Source organism: Plectropomus leopardus, chromosome 12 (genome assembly GCF_008729295.1).
Source record: "Plectropomus leopardus isolate mb chromosome 12, YSFRI_Pleo_2.0, whole genome shotgun sequence".
In the NCBI taxonomy this organism is placed as follows: Eukaryota; Metazoa; Chordata; class Actinopteri; order Perciformes; family Serranidae; genus Plectropomus; species Plectropomus leopardus.
The window spans coordinates 29,385,516-29,409,419 of record NC_056474.1 but is presented as its reverse complement, the minus strand read 5'-3'; the positions used below and the strand labels follow the sequence as shown (position 1 = coordinate 29,409,419).

At 38.8% G+C, this 23,904-nt stretch overlaps 2 protein-coding genes across 5 annotated transcripts; both read left to right on the top strand.

Moving 5' to 3' along the window:
• The first annotated feature begins 1,043 nt into the window (after nt 1-1,043).
• On the top strand, nt 1,044-10,207 carry LOC121951445 (LIM/homeobox protein Lhx8-like). Of its 3 annotated transcripts, none has more exons than XM_042497773.1 (8): nt 1,044-1,181; nt 2,980-3,138; nt 4,314-4,435; nt 5,855-6,075; nt 6,558-6,661; nt 7,242-7,337; nt 8,204-8,384; nt 9,305-10,207. In XM_042497773.1, the coding sequence occupies exons 1-8, from the start codon at nt 1,155-1,157 to the stop codon at nt 9,379-9,381; spliced, it is 987 nt and encodes a 328-aa protein (XP_042353707.1). In that variant the 5' UTR covers nt 1,044-1,154; the 3' UTR covers nt 9,382-10,207. The 3 variants fall into 3 exon arrangements, with proteins under 3 accessions (XP_042353707.1, XP_042353706.1, XP_042353705.1); XM_042497772.1 differs by lacking the exon at nt 1,044-1,181 and adding an exon at nt 2,349-2,687 and having other exon boundaries at nt 5,858-6,075; XM_042497771.1 differs by lacking the exon at nt 1,044-1,181 and adding an exon at nt 2,349-2,687.
• A 674-nt stretch (nt 10,208-10,881) lies between these two features.
• klhl20 (kelch-like family member 20) lies at nt 10,882-23,071 on the top strand. Of its 2 annotated transcripts, none has more exons than XM_042497919.1 (14): nt 10,882-10,985; nt 13,638-13,701; nt 13,904-14,161; nt 14,316-14,424; nt 14,865-15,071; nt 16,373-16,531; nt 16,655-16,749; nt 16,967-17,082; nt 17,920-18,103; nt 18,196-18,339; nt 19,217-19,350; nt 20,050-20,258; nt 20,508-20,614; nt 21,763-23,071. In XM_042497919.1, exons 2-14 carry the CDS (start codon nt 13,679-13,681, stop codon nt 21,845-21,847), a joined length of 1,830 nt encoding a protein of 609 aa, XP_042353853.1. In that variant the 5' UTR covers nt 10,882-10,985; nt 13,638-13,678; the 3' UTR covers nt 21,848-23,071. The 2 variants fall into 2 exon arrangements, with proteins under 2 accessions (XP_042353853.1, XP_042353854.1); XM_042497920.1 differs by lacking the exon at nt 10,882-10,985 and having other exon boundaries at nt 13,666-13,701; nt 13,904-13,944; nt 13,994-14,161.
• Nucleotides 23,072-23,904: the final 833 nt, after the last annotated feature.

Below are 23,904 nucleotides of genomic sequence, written 5' to 3'. Positions count from 1 at the left end.
AATACATTTAAACCATAAATTATGTTTCTTTATAATTGCTGACTGCTAATATGGGACTGAGTTCATTAAGTTTTCACATTAATTCCAATTATTTCTTTTCTGATTAAAACCAACATTTTTTCTTTAGGGATTTGTTTTCTATCATTGAGCTAACTGAGAAACTCGACTAAGTGACATATTCAATATTTTATATAATATTGATTGCATAGCAATAACAGTATAGAACAACTCTTAAACTGTGAAATCAATCCAAATAACTGCAAAAACTGCAGAAAGTCTTTGAAAAATTAACAATCTGGATGAAATTTAGGCAGATTATTCCCTGTAGCCTAAATATTACATCAGAGATGAGTTTTTACTGATATTTCTAGGAACTTTTTATACAATCCTCTGTCTGCATTATGCATTTTTATTTTTATATTTTTAGTGCTTCATTTTAGCATCTTCATAGTTTTCTTTCCCCTGATGCCTGGCCATTGTTCTTTACTGTGTAAGAAATCAAATAATTACAAATTGCAAACACAGATAGAGAGAGACAAAGAGAGAGAGAGAGAGAGAGAGAGAGAGAGAGAGAGAGAGAGAGAGAGAGAGAGAGAGAGGGAAACACATGCAGCAAAACATGACCTAAACATTAACTTAAAAAAAAGAGATCAATAGAAAATAGTCGAATAAATAGGGTAAAATATCAGGAAAACTGTATTTTTTAAATGATTTTATATTGCTCTTTTAGTTTTCTGCTTATCTTTTTGCTAATTGCTAGTTTATTGATAAGTTAAGTTATTGTTGCTCATTGCCTTCATCCCATGTTTTTGACGGATATCAAGCCAGTTTGCTCATGTTTTAAAGGGTTAAACCATCAGTCATCAACTTTCCCATCTACAAAAAACCCGAAAACCATCCTAACTGTTTGGATGTTGAGGCGGGCGGGTCATCAGAGTGGGAGGTGCACCGAGCCGCTTAAAATGACAGACAGAAGTTGCGGCTCTCACATAAGGTCAGCGAACAAAGTCTTCACAGGAGCAACAAACAAGACTGAAGGGGTTAACAAGCGGGACTAGCGGCACTAACACCGGGATCAGACAGCGGTGTGCTGCCGGAACCAACATCTGGCTGGACGGGGATGTACCGGAGCAGCCGGCAGATGCTCCGTGAACATGTTTAACTGCGTCTCCAACAGTGTGGTGAGTAACAAGATTTTACTGACAAAAAAAAAAAAAAAAAAATCACAAAACTACAAGTTTTAGAAAAAATAGCCTAATATGTGGGTTTATCTAGCTTTTGCAGAAACTAAACTTGACGAATTTTACAGTTTGGGAGACACTAAAATTGTTTTTCATGTCAGATATTGTACACTTACCTTCAAAAACTAAAGTTAGGCCTATTTTCCTTGAGTTCCACTGAAAGAAATCATTTTCTTTCACAGAAGCGTATTTTTAGGTAGGCTAATTATTCTTTTTGCATCATAAATTATTTCTTAAGTATAGGCCTATCCGTTATAGTTGACGTCATTTGATATAATAATAGGCTACATTATTTTCTGCTAAAGAAAATAAAATAATAATATTAATTATAATAACAATAAACAGTAGTAGAAATATAGGCTATATGATCAAGAAATAATAATTACATCATACAGAACTGAGAAAAAGTGGGCCTACACCATTAAAATGACATTGACAATGGCGAGGATATAATAAGCTAAATTGCTATTATTTTAGGCTAATTTGAAGGAAAAAATGGGACAGTTATTTAGAGTTCATATTACAGAGGCATATAGGAGAATCATTTCAATAATTATTTTGGTTTACGCATTATATTCCACGCTCTCTCAATGAGAGGACAATCCAAAAAGTGTCCATTGTATCTGCATTAATAGCTATAGGCCTACTCTTTGTTTTTTCCCCCAATATTCAAAGCAGTCTTTTTCTGAACATTGGAATGAAAAATCCGTTAGCCCAAAATAGAATTTAATGTAAGCATGCGGACAAATTAGCGATTAAGTTATGATTTTATTAAGATTCATGCTTTTTGGGTTATTTTTCCGAGTTGAGTGGGCCCCGTTTTCACCAAAATATTGGTAAAAACACTATTAAAAATACCGATTAGTAATAGGCTACTATATTGTGAGCAGAGTTTGGCATAATAGAGCTTTTTTCACGGCAAACATTTTGACTCCTTACAGCAGTACAGCAGGTGAAACTGATTGCGTTCACGCGGCCTGTTCAGGTGAATAACGTAAGGACACCGCGGGCCGTCTGCGGCTGATTGCTCATCTTGTGCACGTGCGCGGCTGAACACAATTAGCCAGAATCACGTTCAGCTGTGCGCGAGGCCAGTCTCCTGTTGTCCCCGAGTTGGATTTTGTATATGTAAACATGGAGAAATTCACTTTGTTATGGCTCTAATAAAAAAGTGACTGTGGGCCACCGACAGACTGGGCCTGTTTGACACATGACAGTACATAAATGTTATAAAGGCGCAAAATGCCTACAAAACGTTTAAGCTAATATTTCCTTTAACCGTTACCTGTGGTTGTCATGGAAATATGAAGGGGACATTAGCTTACCTGGTCGTCATTGGGTCTCGCGCATCTTTCTGGACTCGCTGACATCATGTCGGAAGGAGAAAGACGAACCACGGAGGCTGTTTTCACTCAGCTACAACAAGGACATATTTGCGTCGACACAGTAGGTGTTTTTAATATCAAACCAATAACTTTCACTCAAGTCTCATAGCTCTGGCTACTACAGAAGCTAAAGGGTCGAGTGTAAAGAAATAAAAAAAACGTAGCTCGCGCGACTGTATGCGCACTTCAAAGACATTTAACTTTTAGCCAAAGCAGCGAATTTTAAAGCCCTTCAGCTACCTGTCGCTCTAACATTTGTGATAGAGGCGTTTTTTAAAAGAAGAGTTGAGTTTCTTGCCTCTGAACAGGTTTTATAAGCTGTTGTTACATTATTTGACTGGTACCTCTGACAGGGTTCCTCTGGGCCTGATGATATTTTCGAGGAGGACTCCTACTCTCCGTCCTCTCTGTCGTCGTCCTCCTCCGCCTCCGTCCCCGCCGTGGCCTCCTTGCAGGGGAAAACCCTGTGCACCTCCTGCGGCCTGGAGATAGTGGACAGATACCTCCTCAAGGTCAGAATGATAATATTCAAACATAACAAGGTGCCTTTGATAACACTGCAAAATTAGACCCAGGACATATAGAGGAAGCTGGACGCAGACTTCCACAGGGACTATGTTTTTAGCTTCCCATGGCTGGAGGCCGTCAAACTGTCTATTTTTATTTCTTTTATTTAGATAGATACTTCTTTCTGCCAAGTGTATTTTTCCACTGTACTTAATTTTTTCTCCTTCTTCTTAATTAAAAATGTATCTGTTATGAATATTTGATCCCTAATTGTTTTCCAACCAAAACAATTTTTTAAAGGTTTGTTAGATTATTTTAGTTTACAATTATGTTGTAAATTCACATGTAATTTCAGATTTATGCTGACTCAAAGCTTGCAATTAAATGATTACATTATTTTTTGGTTATTGTTGGATTATGGCAGTGATTCCCATTCCCCCCCAAAGGTATCCCTTATTTCATATTATATTCCATATATATCAATAACAGCACAGAGTAGCAGATGAATGGTAAATTAACCCAAATAGTGGTGGCAAAAACTGCATGAGCTTTGTGTGAAATTAGCAATTTGGATGGATTTTCTGCAGATTATTTCTTGTAAATATTGCATCAGGGTTGAGTTTTCTTGTGTGTGTGTGTGTTTTAAAAGAGTCTCTAAAGGACTTTCAGTGTGCATTATGTTATTTTAAATTTCTAATAACCATACAGACATTGATCTATTTGCTCTTTGGTTTAACTGCATATTGTCCTCAAGCAAGATGAGTCTCTCAGTGTGAGTATAGCTTGAGTACAGTAAGCTTGCATTTTGAATAATTAAACTTTTAGATGCACCCCCTAAAATCAGGAAGGCCTTGCCTCCTCCTGTGAAGCTTCGTGGTTAGGACCCTCAGGTTTAGAACCACTGAATTATGGTGTACTCATTAAATTTCTTGATAACAAGCATATGTAGACTAAACATCAGAACATTATAGTAAATACCATAGACTGTATATAAAGACAGATTATGGGAAATACCCAGTAAGACGAATCTAAAATTGCAGTGGATCCAGTAAACTAAATACAATGTGAAGAATTTGAGTGACCTCTACTGCCTTCAGTTATAAGAATAGCGTTAAAGGATGTGTGAAATGCCACTTGTTAGCCATATTTATTTAAAATCTCTTCTTTGTCCCCATCTCAGGTAAATGACTTGTGCTGGCACGTGCGCTGCCTCTCATGCAGTGTATGCAACACATCACTGGGGCGACATGTGAGCTGCTACATCAAAGATAAACAAGTTTTCTGCAAACTCGACTACTTCAGGTAAGTTAGACCTCACACAGATTTATCTGCAGTGACCTTTTAAGAGTGATTTAAGAAAAATAGCATACAGAGGTTTGTTGAGTGTGTTTGTGTTGCCTCCTGAACACTAATCCCTAACTATATAATTAAGGAGAATAACTGTGCCACATAATCCATCTGAAAATAAGCATTATATATATACTCTGAGAAAAAAAATGCATAAGACATATGGTGCTTTTTGGCTTGAGAAACATCATGGTCAAAACACAGAAGAAAGAAGGATGATATTTTGTACACACCTGTTCTGTCAATAAGAGAAAAACGAGGACAGTATCCTTATGTGTGTGTGCTTTCTGTTTGAGGATTCTCATCTTAGATTGAAATGTTTAGTGCACCTTTACCATCTGGAAAACTGAATAACTGGGAATTCAGTTAAAACATAAGATACATTTATTCATACTATATTGAGTGGATAGTTTGGATATAAATTCAATCATACAGTATACTGCTTAACCCCTTGCAGACTACAAAAGCAGAGTGCCTTAACTCCCGAGAGAGTCGGTTGTCAAGTTTTTTTCATAGATTAATAATTTAAAAAAAAAAACCCAAAAAAACGATACTGCCACATTTTCAATATTACACCGTATATTAATTTAAGTGGAAACCATAACATCTTAGACAGTGTTTCTTCCTTGTTTTACACTGCAGTGAGTGAAGGTGTTTTGATGAGTGATGATAGATTCATATGCAAAACACTGAGTCATATACGCAGTTTGGGCAGGAGAACTCCAAAATCTTTGGTGGTACAATTAGCAGAGATGAAGAAAGAGGTTTTATACACCAGCACAGACTGGAGGTCAGTGTTATGAGTGGCAAACCTAAGATATTACTTAACTGCAGTGGTGCATGAAGTACCTGTATGCCATACTCAAGTAAAAGTATAGATTTCTTACCAGAAAATGACACTGGAGGATGTTAAAGTCACCTATTAGAATAATACTTAAGAAAGTGATATTTGCTGTACTTAAGTTGTAAAAGTACAAGTAAATGCTGTTAATGAAAAAGCAAGCAGTCACTTGCACACCACCTTGAAAGTGGAGCGTACACTACAAAACAGTCTCCTTTGCAACGTAAATGATATAGAGAACAAAATCCAGTTTTTCCTTCTCTCCCATTTCTTCGTTCATCTGTCCGTCCCCTCCTCCCCTCTTTCCTTCCTTCCCTCTTTTGTAGTAACTAAGGTACATTGGCAAACTGCATTGTAGTAAAAGTAAACATTTTGTTTAGGAAATGTAGTGTAGAAGAAGTAAAAATTGCAGAAATCTAAAAACAAGTACAGATGAAATACTCAAATACAATACATCACACCACTGCTTAACAGTCTGTGATCAATCACCTCATCGCAGCTCGTCTCTCCTCCTGTTTCCCATCTTTCTTCAGAAGGTATGGCACCCGCTGCGCCCGTTGTGGCCGTAACATCCACTCCAGTGACTGGGTGCGTCGGGCTCGAGGCAGCACCTTCCACCTGGCCTGTTTCTCCTGCACCTCCTGTAAGCGCCAGCTGTCCACCGGGGAGGAATGTGGACTGCTGGAGAACAGGGTATTTTGCCGGCCACACTACGACATCATGATGGAGAACATCAAACGTGCCAGGGAAAATGGTGAGTATATGTGGATGGGATTAATGACAGGAAACACGACATGAAACATTAAAGCTTTCTCACTCTGCCACGCCCTCTGTGTATCTATCCATGCAGATGGTTTGTTTTATTGCAGTCATTGATATTAAGCTCAGTCAGCAGAGGGCTGTAGTGTTTAGCCGTGTAGAAGAGGTCATGAGCGTAGCCTGTCAGTCACAGACGGTGCTCCTCCATATTAGCAATGTTGTGCTAATAACAATAAAGTATGCCTCACTGAATAACATAAATGCAATCCATTATTTAGTGTTCTCTGAAGATATCACAGGTCTTAAAGAGGATGTTTTCAGATACCTATATCTGGTTCCTGCTGCTGCTTCAGAACAATGAAGGTGCAGCAGTTCAAAGACCTTGTTACCAAGGAGGACGTCACCTGAAACAGAGCCTACTATGTACCTCAGAATGACAAACAGCCCGTGTAACATGTCCCGTGTCTTGTCTTAAAGAGCAACCAAAAGTAGAGGAGGAGGTGGCAGACAAAGATGAGTCCGGCACCATGTCCAGACCCACCAAGAGAGCCAGGACCAGCTTCACTGTCGACCAGTTACAGGTACTGCCCACCAGTTTGGGCCAGTTCTCCTTCTGACTCAAGTGTGTCAAAACTTGATTACAGACTCATGGTCCAGGTAACAGATGATTAAATGACCTGCTAGTTTTCTAATAACCTGTGAACACTTTTCTCAGTAATTTAGTGCCACAAAAACCACATCTGTTCATCCGTTTACAGCAGGTGGGCCTTTGCTCCATCAAATGACCCACCGCTACTCATGATGTGGCTACTATGAGCCAACATATGATTACACCTCAATCAATATTGCAAGTTTTTTGTTCATCTCAACTCATTGATATATTTCAATAAGGTACAGACCAAGGAATAAGGGTTCAGGGTTAGTGGGGTTAAAATGAGAGCGAATGTTTGATTTGTCGGCTCGTCAGAAACATGACTGTGTCTGCTGGATGTGTTAGTACGAGCTGGTAGGCAGAACAAATGTGTGAGCTGCTGACATTTGGTCACCTTTTTCTTATGTTTCCTGCCCTCTAGTGGCAGTAGTATACACATTATATCTGAACACAGTCTGAGCACTCCTACCATGTCAACACGTCCCCCTATGTCATCTCTACATGTGCAGGTAATGCAGACTCAGTTTGCTAAAGATAACAACCCAGATGCCCAGACTCTGCAGAAACTGGCAGAGAGGACCGGTCTCAGCCGCAGGGTGATTCAGGTACAGCAACTGTCTCTGCCTCCAGGAGAGTGATCTGGTCAACGCTAGCTAGCTTTTCAAAGAATTCAAATGAGAAATTGACTCCAGCACTTGGGTCTGAAAAAATTCTAACAGAGAAAGAATGATAACTATGTACGGTAAAGATGTAAGACTTCAAGACGAATAAGGCTGCATTGTATTTTTTATATTTTGCCTATCAGTGTGCAACAAGTGTAAAAATTATTAGTCCTTTTTCCTCCTGATTGTATAATACCGTGAACTAATCATGCAAATTTGCAAGCTCTTGCAAATAATGCAGCTAACAGCCACATCTCCTCACTAATAAACAAATGCTTCTTGAGCAACTTAACAAGACATGGCACAAAAATTAGCAAGAAATTAGTAAAAGGTTACAAGAAAATTAGCTGTAAGTAAGGAGAAAAAAGTAAAAAAAAAAGAAGAAAGAAAGAAAACAAGAAATTAAAAAAATATACATTTACATTTTTGTTCTGTAACATCATTTTAAATATATATTCATAAATACAGTTTTCTTTACATTTTTGTTTTAAATATTTTATTCATTTATTGATAATTTTCTAATCATGCTAAGGTTTCAAAGGGGTAAACAGCTTGTGGAAGCAGTGAACGCAGCAGAAATAAGCTGATGTCAGTTCAGGTTTCAGAGGGTCAGAGTTTTCTTTTCATGTAATTAGTTGTGAAGAGAACTCTATGGAATTTTAACAATGTCTCAAATCCAAACGTTCAGTTTTAAATTTCTTTGTCTGACAGGGAGAGAGGAGGCGTATGAAACCAACTGGAACCAATTCAGCTCCCAAAAGAGAGATTATCACTCTGACCTGTTTTCAATTCATTCTTCCTGCATTCAGGTTTGGTTTCAGAACTGTCGAGCTCGTCAAAAGAAATACATCAGCCCAAATTCTGCCTCCTCAACGTTGATGACATCATTTGCTCCTGGTCAGCTGACACCACCTTTGATGGAGGATCTGCAATACACAACCTATATTTCTCCAGATGCTCCCCTCCTCACTACACTGACGTATATGGACGGTGAGAAACATGCACACACATCACTCTACTGAACACCCACACACAGCTAGCTCAGTGCTAACACAGCCGAGTCACCACAAGACAATGCCGGCACTGTATTTTTCTGCAAAACCACAAATACATTACACATGCTCTTTTTATAAATATATAAAGTGAGGTAGTGTTTGAGCTGATTTGTAATTAGGATGTGGAGCAGATGGTGTATGGTGTGACACCTAGGTGAAATGTGTGCCGAGCTGCAGACTGCTGCAGACCACTGTTCAAAACCAATAAACAACAAAACTGATTTTGTTTTAGCGAGTCATTTCTATTTTTCCGGCCACCAAACTTAATGTTTTTTTTTTTTTTAGCAGTCTACAGTAATTTTTTCTTAAAGAAATTGCTGTATTTAAAGCCAGAATTGTGCCCCAAAACACGGTAGTTCAAATCTTTTAAATTTGGTTTCATCAGCTTTCATTGGTGTATAATCACCTGACACAAAGAATCATTGTGTTTTCATTCCCTTAGAATGAGATGTTTATATGTACATACGGAGTGGGTCCTTGGCCATGGAGTCTGACATGTTTTTTTGCAGAAGCCCAGAACGGACAAATTAAAAATTGGATTGAAACATGAACTTTCAAAATATCTGTACAAATGTGGCTGACAGGTTGTTTGCAGAAACATACAACACCAACATGTTTTTCTGGTGATTGGGGTTGGCTAACAACATAAATCATCTATAGAAAAGCTTTGAATCGTCTGTATGGCTGCCCAATAAAAGCAGACATTGTTTATCAAATTTTGAAGAGGACTTTTTTTTGTTTTAGTTTTAGAAAACATTTAGCTATTGTTACAGCAGTTGTTACAGAAATACCTTTTTGATTTTCATGAAAAGTCTTTGATTCATTCATAACTTTTCATTCTTTTAACTTCCCCAGTCCAAAGTCCAGACCCACTGTTGCTTCAGCCTCTCATATCCCATTCACTGACACAACTGCCAGTCAGCCATGCCTGAGCAACAGCCCGCCTCTCCAAAACTGAAGACAAACATCGACTGATTAAAAAAAAGTTTTGATTTTTTTTTTTAGGATTGGAGGACTTTAATTTATTAACTGTCTAAATAACAGCAATTAAATGGAACAATGACTTTAATTTCCACTGCCTAATGTGTGAGTAGACACTTAAAAAATCAACCTGTTAAGTCACTAAATTCACTTCATCTAGTTACACAGATTTGAGAATGAGAAGAAACTTTTGACAGGTAAAATATGGGTATGTCAGATGAAACTTTTGTTAATATGTATATGTTATGAATTTCTTTGTATTAATTTATTTGGAGAATGTGATGAGATAAGGCACCTTGTTGGAAAATGTTGGAAAACTGAGTATAGATTTGATTTTCAGTTGGATTTTTATTTAAGGATGTGTTTTAGGATTGAAATGTTGTCAGTTGGGCACTCACAAGAGGGAGAGACAGACAATCGGGTGGTTTCACTTCTGTAAAGACTTCTTTAGCAAATTCAGGATTGCTTTACACTGCAACAGAAACCTGTTGGATATCACATCTCCTGTTCCTTGTTTTGTTGTTGACAGAGAAACATGTAAACATCTCATTTGCACTGTTCTCCACTTGCAGAGCCCAAGATTGTTCTTTTCAAAACATGTACATGTCTAATTTTGGGAAAACACTAATTCTTAAAATACTTTTCAGTAGAGCATGTGTGAAGCACAGACAGAAAGCAATACAGTGTGTAAAAGTTAGATAGAAGCCATGTATGAAGTGCACACAAGGGATAGATGAACTGTCACATTAGATGTCTGAGATGCTGCAAAATAAAGTTCATGGCTGCAACAGAAAGCTTTGTTTATTTCTCGTTAACATGTCCTTTCTTTCCTGGAATTGTGCAATTCAAAGATGGCATGCCTGATGGAATTTAAATAACTACATCTACTTAGGTACATTAAAAACTGACTTTTACTTTTATGTACAAATGCATGATCAGTTAATAATGATGCATTGTAAGATGAAACTTTCCATAAAGCTGTTAAATTGAACTCCTTTGACAAGCTCCAACATTCATCTCACATTGTGCATTTGTTACTATGATAGCAGAATGTGGCTTTTGATGTGTAATAAAAAACTCTTACCAGAGCCATTCTGCTGCATAAAAACAACTACATATTGTTGATCATGCTTTCAGGCCCCAGTAAGATTTTAAACACATGACTTTTTAATTAGACCATCCATAATTAGCTTCTTTGTATAATGAGACAACATTAACTGGTCCTTTGTATTTCCTTATGGAATTTTACAGTGAATGTAATTATATAGACACGAATAACCCATTTATGAGACCTAACCCGGTTATGATCATATTTGGGATGCGGTTTTTACATGAGCATAGCCAAATCTGTTTGATGTCTAATATACACATATATAATACAATGACGTAATTGTTCGCTTTTATTTTGAAAAAGCAATGTCCGGAAGTGGCGCTTTGGCAGTTGGCATGCGCATGATACAGAGGAAGAAAAGCACCAGTGTTTAGCCGACGGCATTACACTGTAAACATTAGCAACCTGGGCAACTTCTGTCTGTCGTTGGGATGGAAATATAAGGTAAGATCCGTCTTTAGAGTCTCTGCTTTATTGTCGTATAGTTGTCACAGAATAATAATGTCAACGCATGTCGTTTGGGAAGCGTTTACGTTCACTAATCTAACAGCAGTCTCTGATAGTCCGTGGTTTCTGACCTGATGCTAAGACTCAAGCGGCTACAGATAAACTAAGCATGTAGGCTAACTAAGACATCTCTTCTCGTTTTGACCCCTTTCGTTGTCTTTGATTGTATCAATTTACTTTGATGTCATACGTTTTGAATCGCCTGTGGATTCCCTGCCTCGGTACTAGCGATAACATTAGCAGCGTTAGCCGACACACCGGAGAAATGATCTAACTTGTTAGCTAACTCGTGGATTTTCATAGTTCCGCGCTAAAAGAATAAGACGCGGAAGTGCACATTTTTTCTATTTGTTTGTTTCTGTTACAACTATCATTATACCTCACATATTAACAATTCCTTATGCTATGGTACGAACTGGGCTCAATGTTAGCTAGCTAGCTAACGTTACGTATCCGGATCTGTCTATCTGCTGAAACTGCTAATAACAAACAGCTAGCCTGGCTGTCTTATCTACCCTGTACTTATGCAAAGAATGTAGATCGAAAGAAATAAATGACACAGGACGTCCGCGTATTAACGCTATATGAAGTGACTGGATGACGTTGGGGATACTTTGACTCAAAGCCAATTTAAAAAGTGAGAGAACATCTGAGCCGCAGATCTCGTGCAACACTAATCGTTTTGCCATCCCGTGTTCCCACTAACGTTAATTAACCCTGATCTGTGGCCAGGTTAATTAGGTTAGTGTAATGTTATCTGAAGGCTGTGCTCCACCTGGCTGCTGACCTCTGTGACAGCTGATACCCAAACCCACTGAGATCATCGACAATTATACCATTTTCAACAACATTTAAAGATGCCAAAGAGAATTATAGTAAAAGAGGAAAAGATAACTATAATTAACCCATTCATACATTCTCAATGCAGCCGAACGATGTATCTCATTCATGCGGACTGGCCTGGATACAACAATCATAGATGAGCTGTATGGCAGGGGTGTCCACGTTTTAGGCATCACGTGTGTTATTTAAACTCAAACAAAACAATCCTGCATAAATGAGACACAACTGTTTCATCTTTTAGTAAAAGACTTTGCTGTTGACTTCACACTTATTTGCAGAAGACCTCTGCACTGGCAAGGACCTGGGGATGCAGTACATACCGTGACACAAATTATGATTCAGTATATTGGGATATATGGCAATACTGTAAGCAAGGCCATAAGTTGTATTTTCAAAATATAAATAAAAGGAAAACTGTCGTTAAGATCACTCCATCATATGCATAAAATTTGAGTGGAAAAAGTTTCCTTGTGTAAATGCAATCTGGAACTCTTAAAATTCTGCTCAAACTTTTCAAATTGCTGCTGAAGTAAGAAATCATGAAGATAATGCTTCATGACTGGTACTACATTCACAGACCTGCAAAATCTTCTGAATTTAGAGCAGAAATACAGAATAATAAAGAAGGGAAATACACGAGATAAAAAAAAACAGAAAGTTTGCTGAAGTTAGTGGCAGTGGCGTACTGGACTGTATTACATTGAAAGATGTTTTACAAAATATCCAACTCGAGTTATGTAAGTGTTTGGATAAAAAAAAATGCAGCGACATCACCAGATAGTTACAGTCTCTGCATCAACAAGAAATTAAACACCTGTTTGGTGTCAACAAAAACGGTACATCATAAACTTAACAAAGGCAGGATTTATTGCACAGCGTTTGTGTTTAATAGTTGCACAGGTGTGTCTAAGAAACTGTCGACTCAGTGAGAGCACTCGATCTGATCTCGGTCTTGTTTAGAGAAATGATTTCAGATAATATATGGAGGGTAGCAGACAGGGTGTGAGGCACAAACTACAACGATAAGAAGAAAAGCAAGTAGATGTTGTAGTGCTGTCCACAGTCCTATTATGTTATCCACATCAAAACATAAAACCAGATACTAGAAAACTAAATGTACAACAGGGAAATGCTGAAAGGGCTCTCCGATAAACACTGACTTTTGATGACTTTAACGCTTAAGGCCTGTTTTAATATTAAACGCAATTGTACCTCTCTGCGCACAAAATACGTTTCTCAAATTCAAGCATTAAATAATACTATACTAATATTATTTTCTGCTTTCATTTGGTTAATTTTTTAACCATCATAAGTCCTAATCATAAATATGAAATATATTTTCAAAATTACAAAAAAAACAGAAATTCAAAGGCAAAATCCCAGAATGACACCCAGAAATAATGCAATGCATGTTTTTATGCTTTAATGGCTGTGGGGTCAAAAATGTCAGTTGAATGGGTTGCAATGATGCATTTTTTTTCACTTATAATATGAATGTAACAAATTTAGTCTCCAAAATGTATTTTTAGACTTCTTGTAGGAGCTGAGCTGGAAATTTTGAGATTAAACAAAAATACACACTCTGTTTAATGCATGCTATATGCATGAACACAGCCAAAATTATTAAAAAATGAAGAATGAAAAGTGCGTATGATGAACCAAACACTCCCTAAGGGTTAAACTTAGATTAGTGGAGAGACCAGACTGACTACAGAGAAAATGTTTTTTGTTTTGGTGTGTTTGCAGGTCAACCCCAAGGTGTGGGACCAAACATTGTTCTTCAGTGCATGGACGCAAAGCCAATGCGCAGGTAGGTGTGGTGTCAAGGAAGGAATGTTTATATGATCATTTTGTAGACTGTTAAATGGTCATGTAATAGTTAAGTTGGTATTATTGACAGACTTAGTCAACTCCATGGTATGAATTGTGAACATAGGAACTTGTTAAGCTATCCAATGAAGAACAAGGATATATTTACTCACTTATTTATTGCCCATCTGGTTCATGTTTAGGGCCACCAGCGCACGCCAAGACGCCACTGGAATGGACATCACCAGCCGCTGTACTCTGGGGGACCCCAACAAGCTCCCTGAAGGGGTCCCCCAGCCCGCACGCATGCCCTACGTCTCGGACAAACACCCACGGCAGACCCTGGAGGTGATCAACCTGTTGAGAAAACACCGTGAGCTCTGCGACGTGGTGCTGGTGGTGGGCGCCAAGAAGATTTACGCTCACCGTGTGATCCTGTCTGCATGCAGCCCTTACTTCAGGTACACGGAGTACTGAATTCAGCTCACAGTCTGGTGAAGGAAGTGATATTAGGAGATGAATCAACTGGACCCTAAATGAACATCGAAGTGCAGCTGGAGTTCTTCGAGTGCAGGCTGTAACAATAATATCTCTTGATGACCATGTTGTGTTCAGGGCGATGTTCACTGGAGAGCTGGCAGAGAGCAGGCAGACCGAAGTGGTCATCCGCGACATCGACGAGAGAGCCATGGAGCTGCTCATCGACTTTGCCTACACCTCACAGGTAACAACAGGAGCAGTCAACAATCAGTCATGATTCATTTGTCATGTGGAATTTTACAATGTTCAACTCCAGTTAAATATGAATCCATCAGTTCCTTTAACTTGTAATTTACTATTTTTTCTGTCTTCTTACATTGTTGGCTGTAGAAATGAAGTTGTAGAAATGATGATGATGCTGTTGTAGAAGTGTTTTAAAATCATACAAACATCCCAAAATCTGAGAAATGTCCTAAATTCCTAGAAACATGTATGGTGCAGCTGCAACTGGCCCCTGGTCTCCTGTCATTCTGCAAACGTGGCCCACAAGCAAAGCATGTTGAGTGTCCCTGCTGTAGAGACTGCGATGATGCAGACAAGTCTTGCTTAAGTGCCGTAACTAATCACAGCCTGGTGGTAAAACTATACGTGAAGTGTCTGATGTCCTGACCTTTCTGCTGCTAGGTGACAGTGGAGGAGGGAAACGTTCAAACACTGCTCCCTGCGGCTTGCCTTCTCCAGCTGGCTGAGATCCAGGAGGCCTGCTGCGAGTTCCTCAAGAGGCAGCTGGATCCCTCCAACTGTCTGGGCATCAGGGCCTTCGCTGACACCCACTCCTGCCGCGAGCTGCTCCGCATTGCAGACAAGTTCACCCAGCACAACTTTCAGGAAGTAAGAACATGATACATATGATATATATGGACAGCGGTCCACAGTCCCTGAATCCCTAGAATTCCTGAAAATGGCATGTTTTATAATGACATATACATAGTGCAGAAAAGAAAATGTTCTTTCTAACCACTCAGGTGTATTTTACACTTTATGTCAAGACGATTACCATTAAGGCAATTTAAAACTTTAAGAATTCTTTACCAGTAATCTTTCATCCAGAGACTTTAATGCAGACAGCCAAATATTAGTGATCTATACTGAGATCTCTGAGACACCATAGATTATGTGACAAACAAGCTGACTCTCCGAAAAATGTCAAAATGACTGGTAAAATGTCATTTTCTCCTCTCATTTGATTGAAAGTAAGGATTTCTTGATTTCTCCTGCCTGTAGAATCTGTTTAGTATTCACTACATATTAAATTTGTTTTTAGACTGTTGACATCTATAAAGCATCCATATTAATCAGTTTGCTTTGAATAAACAAAGTAGGAGTTTACTTTGACATGATCTTTTAGAACTTTTTTTGTTGATCAAGTTCAAAACTAATCCAGAACAGACTTCCACAGCCATGCTCTGTCCACACAGATGTTTTTACTGAAGTTATCTGGCTATATTTCTGTGATTATTGTCATCTCTTTCATCCCTGTTTGTTTTTTGACACCTGTTATAGTGTGTGAACATTTAAGTTTTAACATTTTTCTTATTCACAAGAAAATCATGAGGCATTTTCATAGCAGAGAAGGCAAAGGTGTAACACATGTAACATCTTCAGCTGTTTCCTCAGACTAAGAGCAGAAAATAAGTGGTTTACTGCAGTTTATGAGAACAACATGATGAGGAGTTGTTATGCAGGAAAATCAGGGTTTAACTATAAGGATTGCCTGTTCGCCTGGAGCAAGTAAAACGCCTTGTGAGGATAGTAAATATAGCAACTCACTGTCAAAAACGTTTAAAGGCTATTTTTTCTAGAGCAGATGATGGAAGAAATTTAGGATCGATCCATAGTGCATCCTTCTAATCTCTGTTGAGAGATGCAAATGTGCATGTCCAGCTGTGTTCTTGCAACAAAAAGGGCTCCGTGTAAAGACAAAGTCTATGAGCTGAAACACAAGCAAGCATTTCAAATATCCTGGACACAGGAGTTTAGTTTGGTGGCGTTAGCGCAATAATACTGAACTCAAAGCTGGCAGGACAAATCTGGCCCCTGATAGGGGCAAAGATGGATTTGCGGGTTGAGGAGAAACAGAATATAGTTTGTTTGTGGCCCAGCTGCTGACTGGCTCCACTCTGTTATCTTAGGTAATGGAAAGTGAAGAGTTCATGCTGCTGCCTGCCAACCAGTTGATTGACATCATTTCCAGCGATGAGCTCAACGTGCGGAGCGAGGAGCAGGTTTTCAACGCTGTGATGGCCTGGGTGAAATACAGCATCCAGGAGCGCAGGCCACAGCTCCCCCAGGTTTGTGGCTGAAGAAAACTCCCACCACAAACACTCAGAGGCTCTTTTGCCTCCGCAGTCACACGCCCTCAGCATTACCGTCGCTGACGTTTGTGACTGACATGGATTTCCTGTGTTGTGCAGGTCCTGCAGCACGTCCGTCTGCCGTTGCTCAGCCCCAAGTTCCTGGTGGGCACCGTCGGGTCGGATCCTCTCATTAAGAGTGACGAGGAGTGCAGGTGAGTGCCGTTCGTTTGTCTGCTGTTCGAATGTTTTTGGTGAGAAATTACTGCTGATGCTCATTCAGGAATTTGCTAGATTTTTTGCTAAACAAAATATTTATTTACATTTCTTTATAATTGTCGCTAAACATCTACCTCCAACCCTAACCCACACGATAAGCTTGATACAGTGATGATATGTAACCTTGATTTATGATTTTATACATTTTCTCAGAGACCTGGTTGATGAGGCTAAGAATTACCTGCTGCTGCCGCAGGAGAGGCCCCTGATGCAGGGCCCCAGAACCAGACCACGAAAACCAATCCGCTGTGGGGAGGTCCTCTTTGCAGGTCAGAAACCTATTTCTTTTTCAAAGTTATAAATAAAAAATACATGCATAATAATCTTTTAATGACAGTTCGTAAATTATCCACAATTCACAAATCATTCAAAATTCCTCGGTTGATAAATTGAATAATTTCATGTTACAGGATAACTTAAGATTATGTTCTTATCCACACTGGATATTATTAAGAGTTAGCAGATGAGACAAATAGAGAAGAAGAACAAAAAAAAGGGAAAACATTATTTGTTAGATATTTAATCCATTTTTCTCATCTTTCTTCAGATATATGTATTTAGTTTATAATTCTCATATTAATCTTCTCCGTTTCATATATTTGATTCACAAGATCTTTCCATTTCTGATTTATTAAGTTGTCATTTTTTGAACCAATTTCTTGTTGTTTGTTTAATAATTGCTATCCTTAAAAGGAAAAGTTTGGGAACTGTGGACACTTTTTGAATGAATGTTTAATGTATGTGTGTGTCGCCCCATCCCAGCTTTTTTTTCCAGTGTGTTGCAGGCATTATACTCAGAACGCATGTATATTTACACAAAACTAATGAAGTTTAACACTAACAGTTTGACCACTGAAACTCTTGTCTCTGTACTGTATTCAGTTGAATATAGGTCAAAACAGATTTGCAAATCATTGCATTCTGTTTTCATTTACATATAACACAGCGTCCTGACGTTCTTTGAATTGAAATTCTGTTAGTATGCAGACAGGACTGCCAGTGTGGAGGATAAAAAGTGTATCTTGCTAAATTGATAGACTCGTGCATCGTGGAAATTTAATATTGTGTACCCTCTCCTTTGTCTCCCATGTCTTCTTGTCTTGCAGTTGGTGGTTGGTGCAGCGGTGATGCCATTTCCAGCGTGGAGCGATACGATCCCCAGACCAACGAGTGGCGGATGGTGGCGTCGATGAGTAAGCGTCGATGTGGAGTCGGCGTCAGTGTTCTGGACGACTTGCTGTACGCGGTGGGAGGTCATGACGGCTCCTCGTACCTCAACTCTGTGGAGAGGTCTGTCACCATCACTTCTGCTTTGTCTGGATATTTAGATATATAGGTCAAATTACAGTTTCATTTATCTGTATTCCGTCTCTCCTGTCCAGATACGATCCCAAGACCAATCAGTGGAGCAGTGATGTGGCCCCCACCAGCACTTGTCGTACCAGTGTAGGAGTGGCGGTCCTCGGTGGTTATCTGTACGCCGTAGGGGGACAAGATGGGGTCTCCTGTCTCAACATTGTAGAAAGGTATCTGTCAAAGCTCTTGTCTGTGATAAATTGTTCATGCAATCATCTTATATTAGTATTTTAAGTGGAAATTCAGGATAATACTCAGTACTGTGCACAAGCCACCATGGATTTTTTTTTGTTTTAACAAAGTAGTGATGAGGATTTATTTTTATTTATTTCTCTCTCTTTATTAAGATACAAATAAAGAACACAAAGAACTTATATAGTTTCATAAACTGATATTAGATATTTAGTGTGACCTCTCTGTAAACATAGGAACTTTACTATGTGTAAATTTTCTTTAATAATCTTCTGGTATATTATACTGGGCCTGTTTCAGCCCTTCCCAGAGCTCTTCTTTATATGTTTTTTTTATAATTATTCCTTTCTCAATCCAGAGCTTGTAATTGTAGTTATAGCTCTACCTTAACCCTTAAAAACCTGAGCAAATTGGCTTCCAAAATGTTGGAAGTTACAAGAAAAATACCTGAAATTTGGGGGAAAAACAATAAAAAAAGAACCAAATGTAAAAAAAAAAAAAAAAGGTTACAAAACAAAATACAAACAAATGAAAGAGATAAAATAGTTGATAATAATTAACTTTTTTCCCCATTTTTATTAACTTCTAATCATTTCTTACTCTTTCTTTTTTAAAATTAATGTTCAGAAGATTTTTTTGTCATCAAATCAATATGCTTGGATTTCACAGGTTTAAATGCATGTAGAAGGTGTCTCAGCACAGAACAAGAATACTGTTGTCGTTCCAGGTTTCAAAGGGTTAATGGCTATTGACTTGGATATATTTACATGGTCCAAGAAAAGTTGTGAACACTACAGAAAACCCTTATGTACAGTCCATATCCTAGTAATAGAATGGTTCCCTCTTATCCTTCAGGTATGATCCTAAGGAGAACAAATGGACTCGTGTGGCCTCTATGAGCACCAGGCGACTGGGTGTAGCTGTGGCTGTGCTGGGGGGGTTCCTGTACGCGGTAGGAGGGTCTGATGGGACGTCACCATTAAATACAGGTATGGTACTGAGCCATGTGATAAGTACAGTCTTAAATTAAGCCAGAGCTGTAACGAGATTGACGTTTAATTAGGAGAAAATGTGTCATCAGGTAGAAACCTGCTAGAATTTGTCTACGAAATGTAATGTGTATGTTTATATTCACCTCAGAATGAATACACACACAAGAAAGACGACTATATACCAGACTGATATACCAGTCAACTATCAGAAAAGGGCTCTCTGCTTTGGGTTTGCCAAATCAGCCTTAATAAGTGGAAATTAAAAAATATATATAAAAAAAGTCCTTGATCCTTTTTGCGTCATATTTGATAATGACAATCCGTAAAAATTACACACAACGCACACGGACGTTTCGAGCCAGACACCCTTCTTCAGCAATAACACAAAGAAAACCCACAGGCGGAGTTTATTTTAAGTCCACACATGACAACACCTACAGTGCATCCCAGCAGGGGGAGCCAACATTTTAAAGCCACAGAATCACAGTAATATGTATTTAAATCATAAAGACATAAACTATAAAATAGATCAATAAGTAAATAATAATAATAATAATAATGATGATTATCTCCTATCCACTAACTGGTTATTTTATTGTCAAAATGTTTACTGCAGTCATTTTCTTAATTTACCTTCACTTATTTTTTCCCCTTCTTTCTTTCTTTTTTTTCTTCTGGTGTTTTCCTACTTCTCAGTGGAGCGCTACAACCCTCAAGAGAACCGCTGGCACACCGTGTCTCCTATGGGAACCAGGAGGAAGCACCTGGGCTGTGCTGTCTACCAGGACATGATTTACTCTGTCGGAGGGAGAGACGACACCACAGAGCTGAGCAGCGCCGAGCGATACAACCCCAGGACGAACCAGTGGTCTCCTGTGGTGGCCATGACGTCCAGACGGAGCGGGGTGAGTGTGTGCTCTGGAAATTTGCATGGTTGAAATATAGGGCTTGTTGCATGGCTTTAGTCACAGCTTCAGTCATATGTAAATAACTCGATAAACTTAATTCAATTTGTAAAGTGATTTATTTCACATGTCAGTGGAGTTGCCATAGTGGATATTAAGATACTAAAATGGTTAAGATGGCTTCAGTGTTATTATGTGTGTGTGTGTGTGTGTGTGTGTGTGTGTGTGTGTGTGTGTATGTGTGTGTAGGTGGGCTTGGCTGTGGTAAACGGTCAGCTGATGGCGGTGGGAGGCTTTGATGGTACAACGTATCTCAAAACTATAGAAGTCTATGACCCTGACGCCAACACATGGAGGTAAGAGGCACCATGTGAACTAATGACACTGGAAAACACAGTTACTAAGTAATCATGAAATGAGTAACGCAAAACAAGACAGCCATAACAGTAGCCAGTCAGTATATGTAGACAAAAGTTATTGCAGTCGTTATGATATCAGAATAGAACTGCAAGTAAAGAATAATAAGTAGAGACTGCTGTGCTCTGAGGTCTGTCATACCATCATATGAACACTTACTCTCTAATACATGCCAGAGCTCCAGACTGCCAGCAGGGAGCAGTAGTGCGACCAGCAAATATTTCAGTTTATGAAGTGGATAGCTGTTATTGTGAATAAATCCTCATGTTTAACAGCACCACGGTAACTTTCTGTTAACCTGCTAACAACCATTGATCGGAAGTGTCAAGTTCACAACAGAAACACCATCAGGTGTTGGCCTGAGATGAGCTGGCTGCTTCAGAGTAAAAGCTGTTTTGACATATTTCATTATGACTATACCTTATTTAACTTTATTTTAGCCGTACTTCTTTTTAACTTCATCATAACAGTACTTCAATTAACTTTATTGTAACTGTATTTCATTTAACTTTATTATAACAGTGCTTCATTTAACTTTATTATAACAGTACTTTATTTAACTGTTTTATAACAGTACTTCATTTAACTATAATATAACAGTACTTTATTATAGCAGTACTTCATTTAACTTTATTATGACAGTATTTTATTTAACTTAATTGTTGCAGTTCTTGATTTCACCTTATAACAGTACTTTATTTAAGGTTATCAAAGCAGTACTTTATTTACGTTTAATTGTAGCAGTGTGTTATTTCACTTCATTATATCAGTAGTTTATAAGTCTAGTGTTTTAGTAGTCTGCAGTAATTTGAGAACATCAATCTATGTACTGTGTATTGCGATATAGTCTAAAAATATCACAGTTATTTATAGGTCATATTGCCCAGTGTAGTTGCAGCCATTTGCTGAAAATTACTTGGATGTGTTCGTAGTTCACGTAATTAGATTTCTATTTGTGGTGCTCAAAGTATTCAACAGCAACATCCGTTTCCAGAAACAATGTCCATATTCCTCATAAACATGTAGTCTCTGCTGCACACAAGAGCATTTCAATGTCTCCTCCCTCATCATTTGACTCTCTTTGCAGGTTGTATGGAGGAATGAACTACCGCCGGCTAGGTGGGGGGGTGGGCGTCATTAAAATGACTCACTGTGAATCCCACATATGGTAACACCAACCCCCCCACCTTACACACATTCATACACTTGTCATTACGTTGCAATGGATGCCTCTTTTCACCAACTCTCGTGCCTCCAAAAGAGACGCTTTAATTCACGCGAGGATGAGAAAACCGTGGGAGGGGAGAGACGAGACGGAAAGAGGATCAAACTTTGAACTCTAGCTCATCCCGACAACACTCTGAGCTTTGGAATAGCCTGGTCATCTTCGTCGATTGACGATGAAGTGCACTGAGGGCAGAAGTCTACAGAGAACCATAAAGCTTCCAGTTTGGAGAGGACAGTCCTTCTCCTGTGACCTCCATGTTTTCACCCGCCAAGCCTCTCTGTCTGGGACATTTAATTTGGCACGTGTGACTCAGCTTGACCAAGACTGCTGCTGGGGGGACATTAGCCTACATTTCTGATGCTTTAGAAGTTAAAAAAAAGCATCAGGTCACTGGAAGAAGGCTTTTTCAGTCTGTCCAGCTGTGCAAGCCTCTGTCAACTTCCCTTGTCTTAAAATGTCAGCCCTCATTAAGGAATAAGAAAAACAGCCTATGGACCAGTAAACCTTTTCATTGTGACATAAAGATTATTTCCTGGAAATACAACATTACATACTGACTGCCGCAGGTAAATCCACTCTTTCATTCTTTTTCATCTTTGTTTTGAAGCGTACATCTCAGTTGTGGCTCTCATGTCTCCGGGCCGCATTTGTAGCATTAAACAGTGGAAAGCTGTCAGGCAGTTATCTTCTGAAGGCATCTTTACCCAGAGAGGAGAGACACAATTTATTTCACCAAGGAAGATGGGTAGCATTATAGAAGGATGTGTATGAGGAAGTCGCTGTTACTCAACATTTTCTCACATGCTTAGTGTTGCATGACGCTCTGTTGCTGCACTTTACAGGAGACCGTTCGTTACGTTGGCTCTTTGTTATGTTGGATGTTTATTGGGCGGTATGTAATATTTCATACCTTCCTGAAATTTCACCTGTGTATACAGTATACGATGGTATAAGTGTGCTGAGCTAACCTCTCGACGGCCAGTGCAGTACTTACTTTCAGCTTTTCAGACTAATAAGTACACCATAGAAACCCACAAATGTTAAGAAAAATAATATATTTTCCTTATTAAACAGCGAAATACAACTGTACACCTTCTGAATTCAACTTCCTGTTGGTCATGGAAGACTGACGGAGCTAAATTGCGATGTTAACTCACAAAACACACTTGTCACCCAAAATGTGAGTCCACTGTTCCAACAATCACTAGCTCTGGTGAAAACCATACGTTTGGAATTTCAAAATACCCTGGTATACTTTAATACTGTGATATCAACCATGCCGAGTGGACACCAGAAAATTCCAGTGGTGTCGCTGATTTATTGTTGGCTCATTTACTGAATTCTAAAGGTTTCAGTATGCCTCAAGCAAACGGGGGGTCGCCCAACTGTGTATGAAGGCAGAAGTGTTTATACTGGAACCAACATGGAATTTGAGGGCAGACACTGATACCCATAGAAAAGTTACACCCAGTTTCTCTTATTGGATTTCCCTTACAAGCTTAACACTTATACGTCTGTCCTGACATTTTTCATGACAGTGGACAAATGCAGTTATATATTTATCCCAGGTTACTGTTACAAGAATGGAACAAATTAAAAGAGCTCTTAACTGTACATTAATGAAGTAACAACTCCTTCTGTAGTAGTTAGTAATTAATGTTTTTCTTCACACAGTCATGGGATTTAAAGACCCTTGTTCTGTATTCTCAGCTCCCAGTTTTTGTGTGTCATTATATGCAGAACAGTGTAACAGCACCATCTGCTGGAGGACAGTTAAAGTGCAGCACTGACATGAGCGATAACAAAGATCCTCTGCAGTTAAGTTGTGGTCTCTGGTTGTTGAACTGATCTTAGCTCAGTGTGGAGATGGACACAGTTTGATAAGATGGTTAAATTGGTTCAGATGAATCTCAGAATTTATTGCACTGTGATTGAAAATGTGTTATAAATTCAACCCTCCCACCCCTCCCCCTTTATTATATTTTATATGGGTGAAGATGT

Excerpts from the sequence above, each read along its gene's own strand:
- klhl20 (XM_042497919.1), top strand. The coding sequence starts at position 13,679 with ATGGACGCAAAGCCAATGCGCAG. Across the intron at positions 14,425-14,864 it reads ACTTTGCCTACACCTCACAG|GTGACAGTGGAGGAGGGAAA; the intron begins GTAACAACAGGA and ends TTCTGCTGCTAG. Across the intron at positions 20,615-21,762 it reads CCTGACGCCAACACATGGAG|GTTGTATGGAGGAATGAACT; the intron begins GTAAGAGGCACC and ends CTCTCTTTGCAG.
- LOC121951445 (XM_042497771.1), top strand. The coding sequence starts at position 2,613 with ATGTCGGAAGGAGAAAGACGAACCACGGAGGCTGTTTTCACTCAGCTA. Across the intron at positions 4,436-5,854 it reads TGCAAACTCGACTACTTCAG|AAGGTATGGCACCCGCTGCG; the intron begins GTAAGTTAGACC and ends ATCTTTCTTCAG. Across the intron at positions 7,338-8,203 it reads TCAGCCGCAGGGTGATTCAG|GTTTGGTTTCAGAACTGTCG; the intron begins GTACAGCAACTG and ends TCCTGCATTCAG.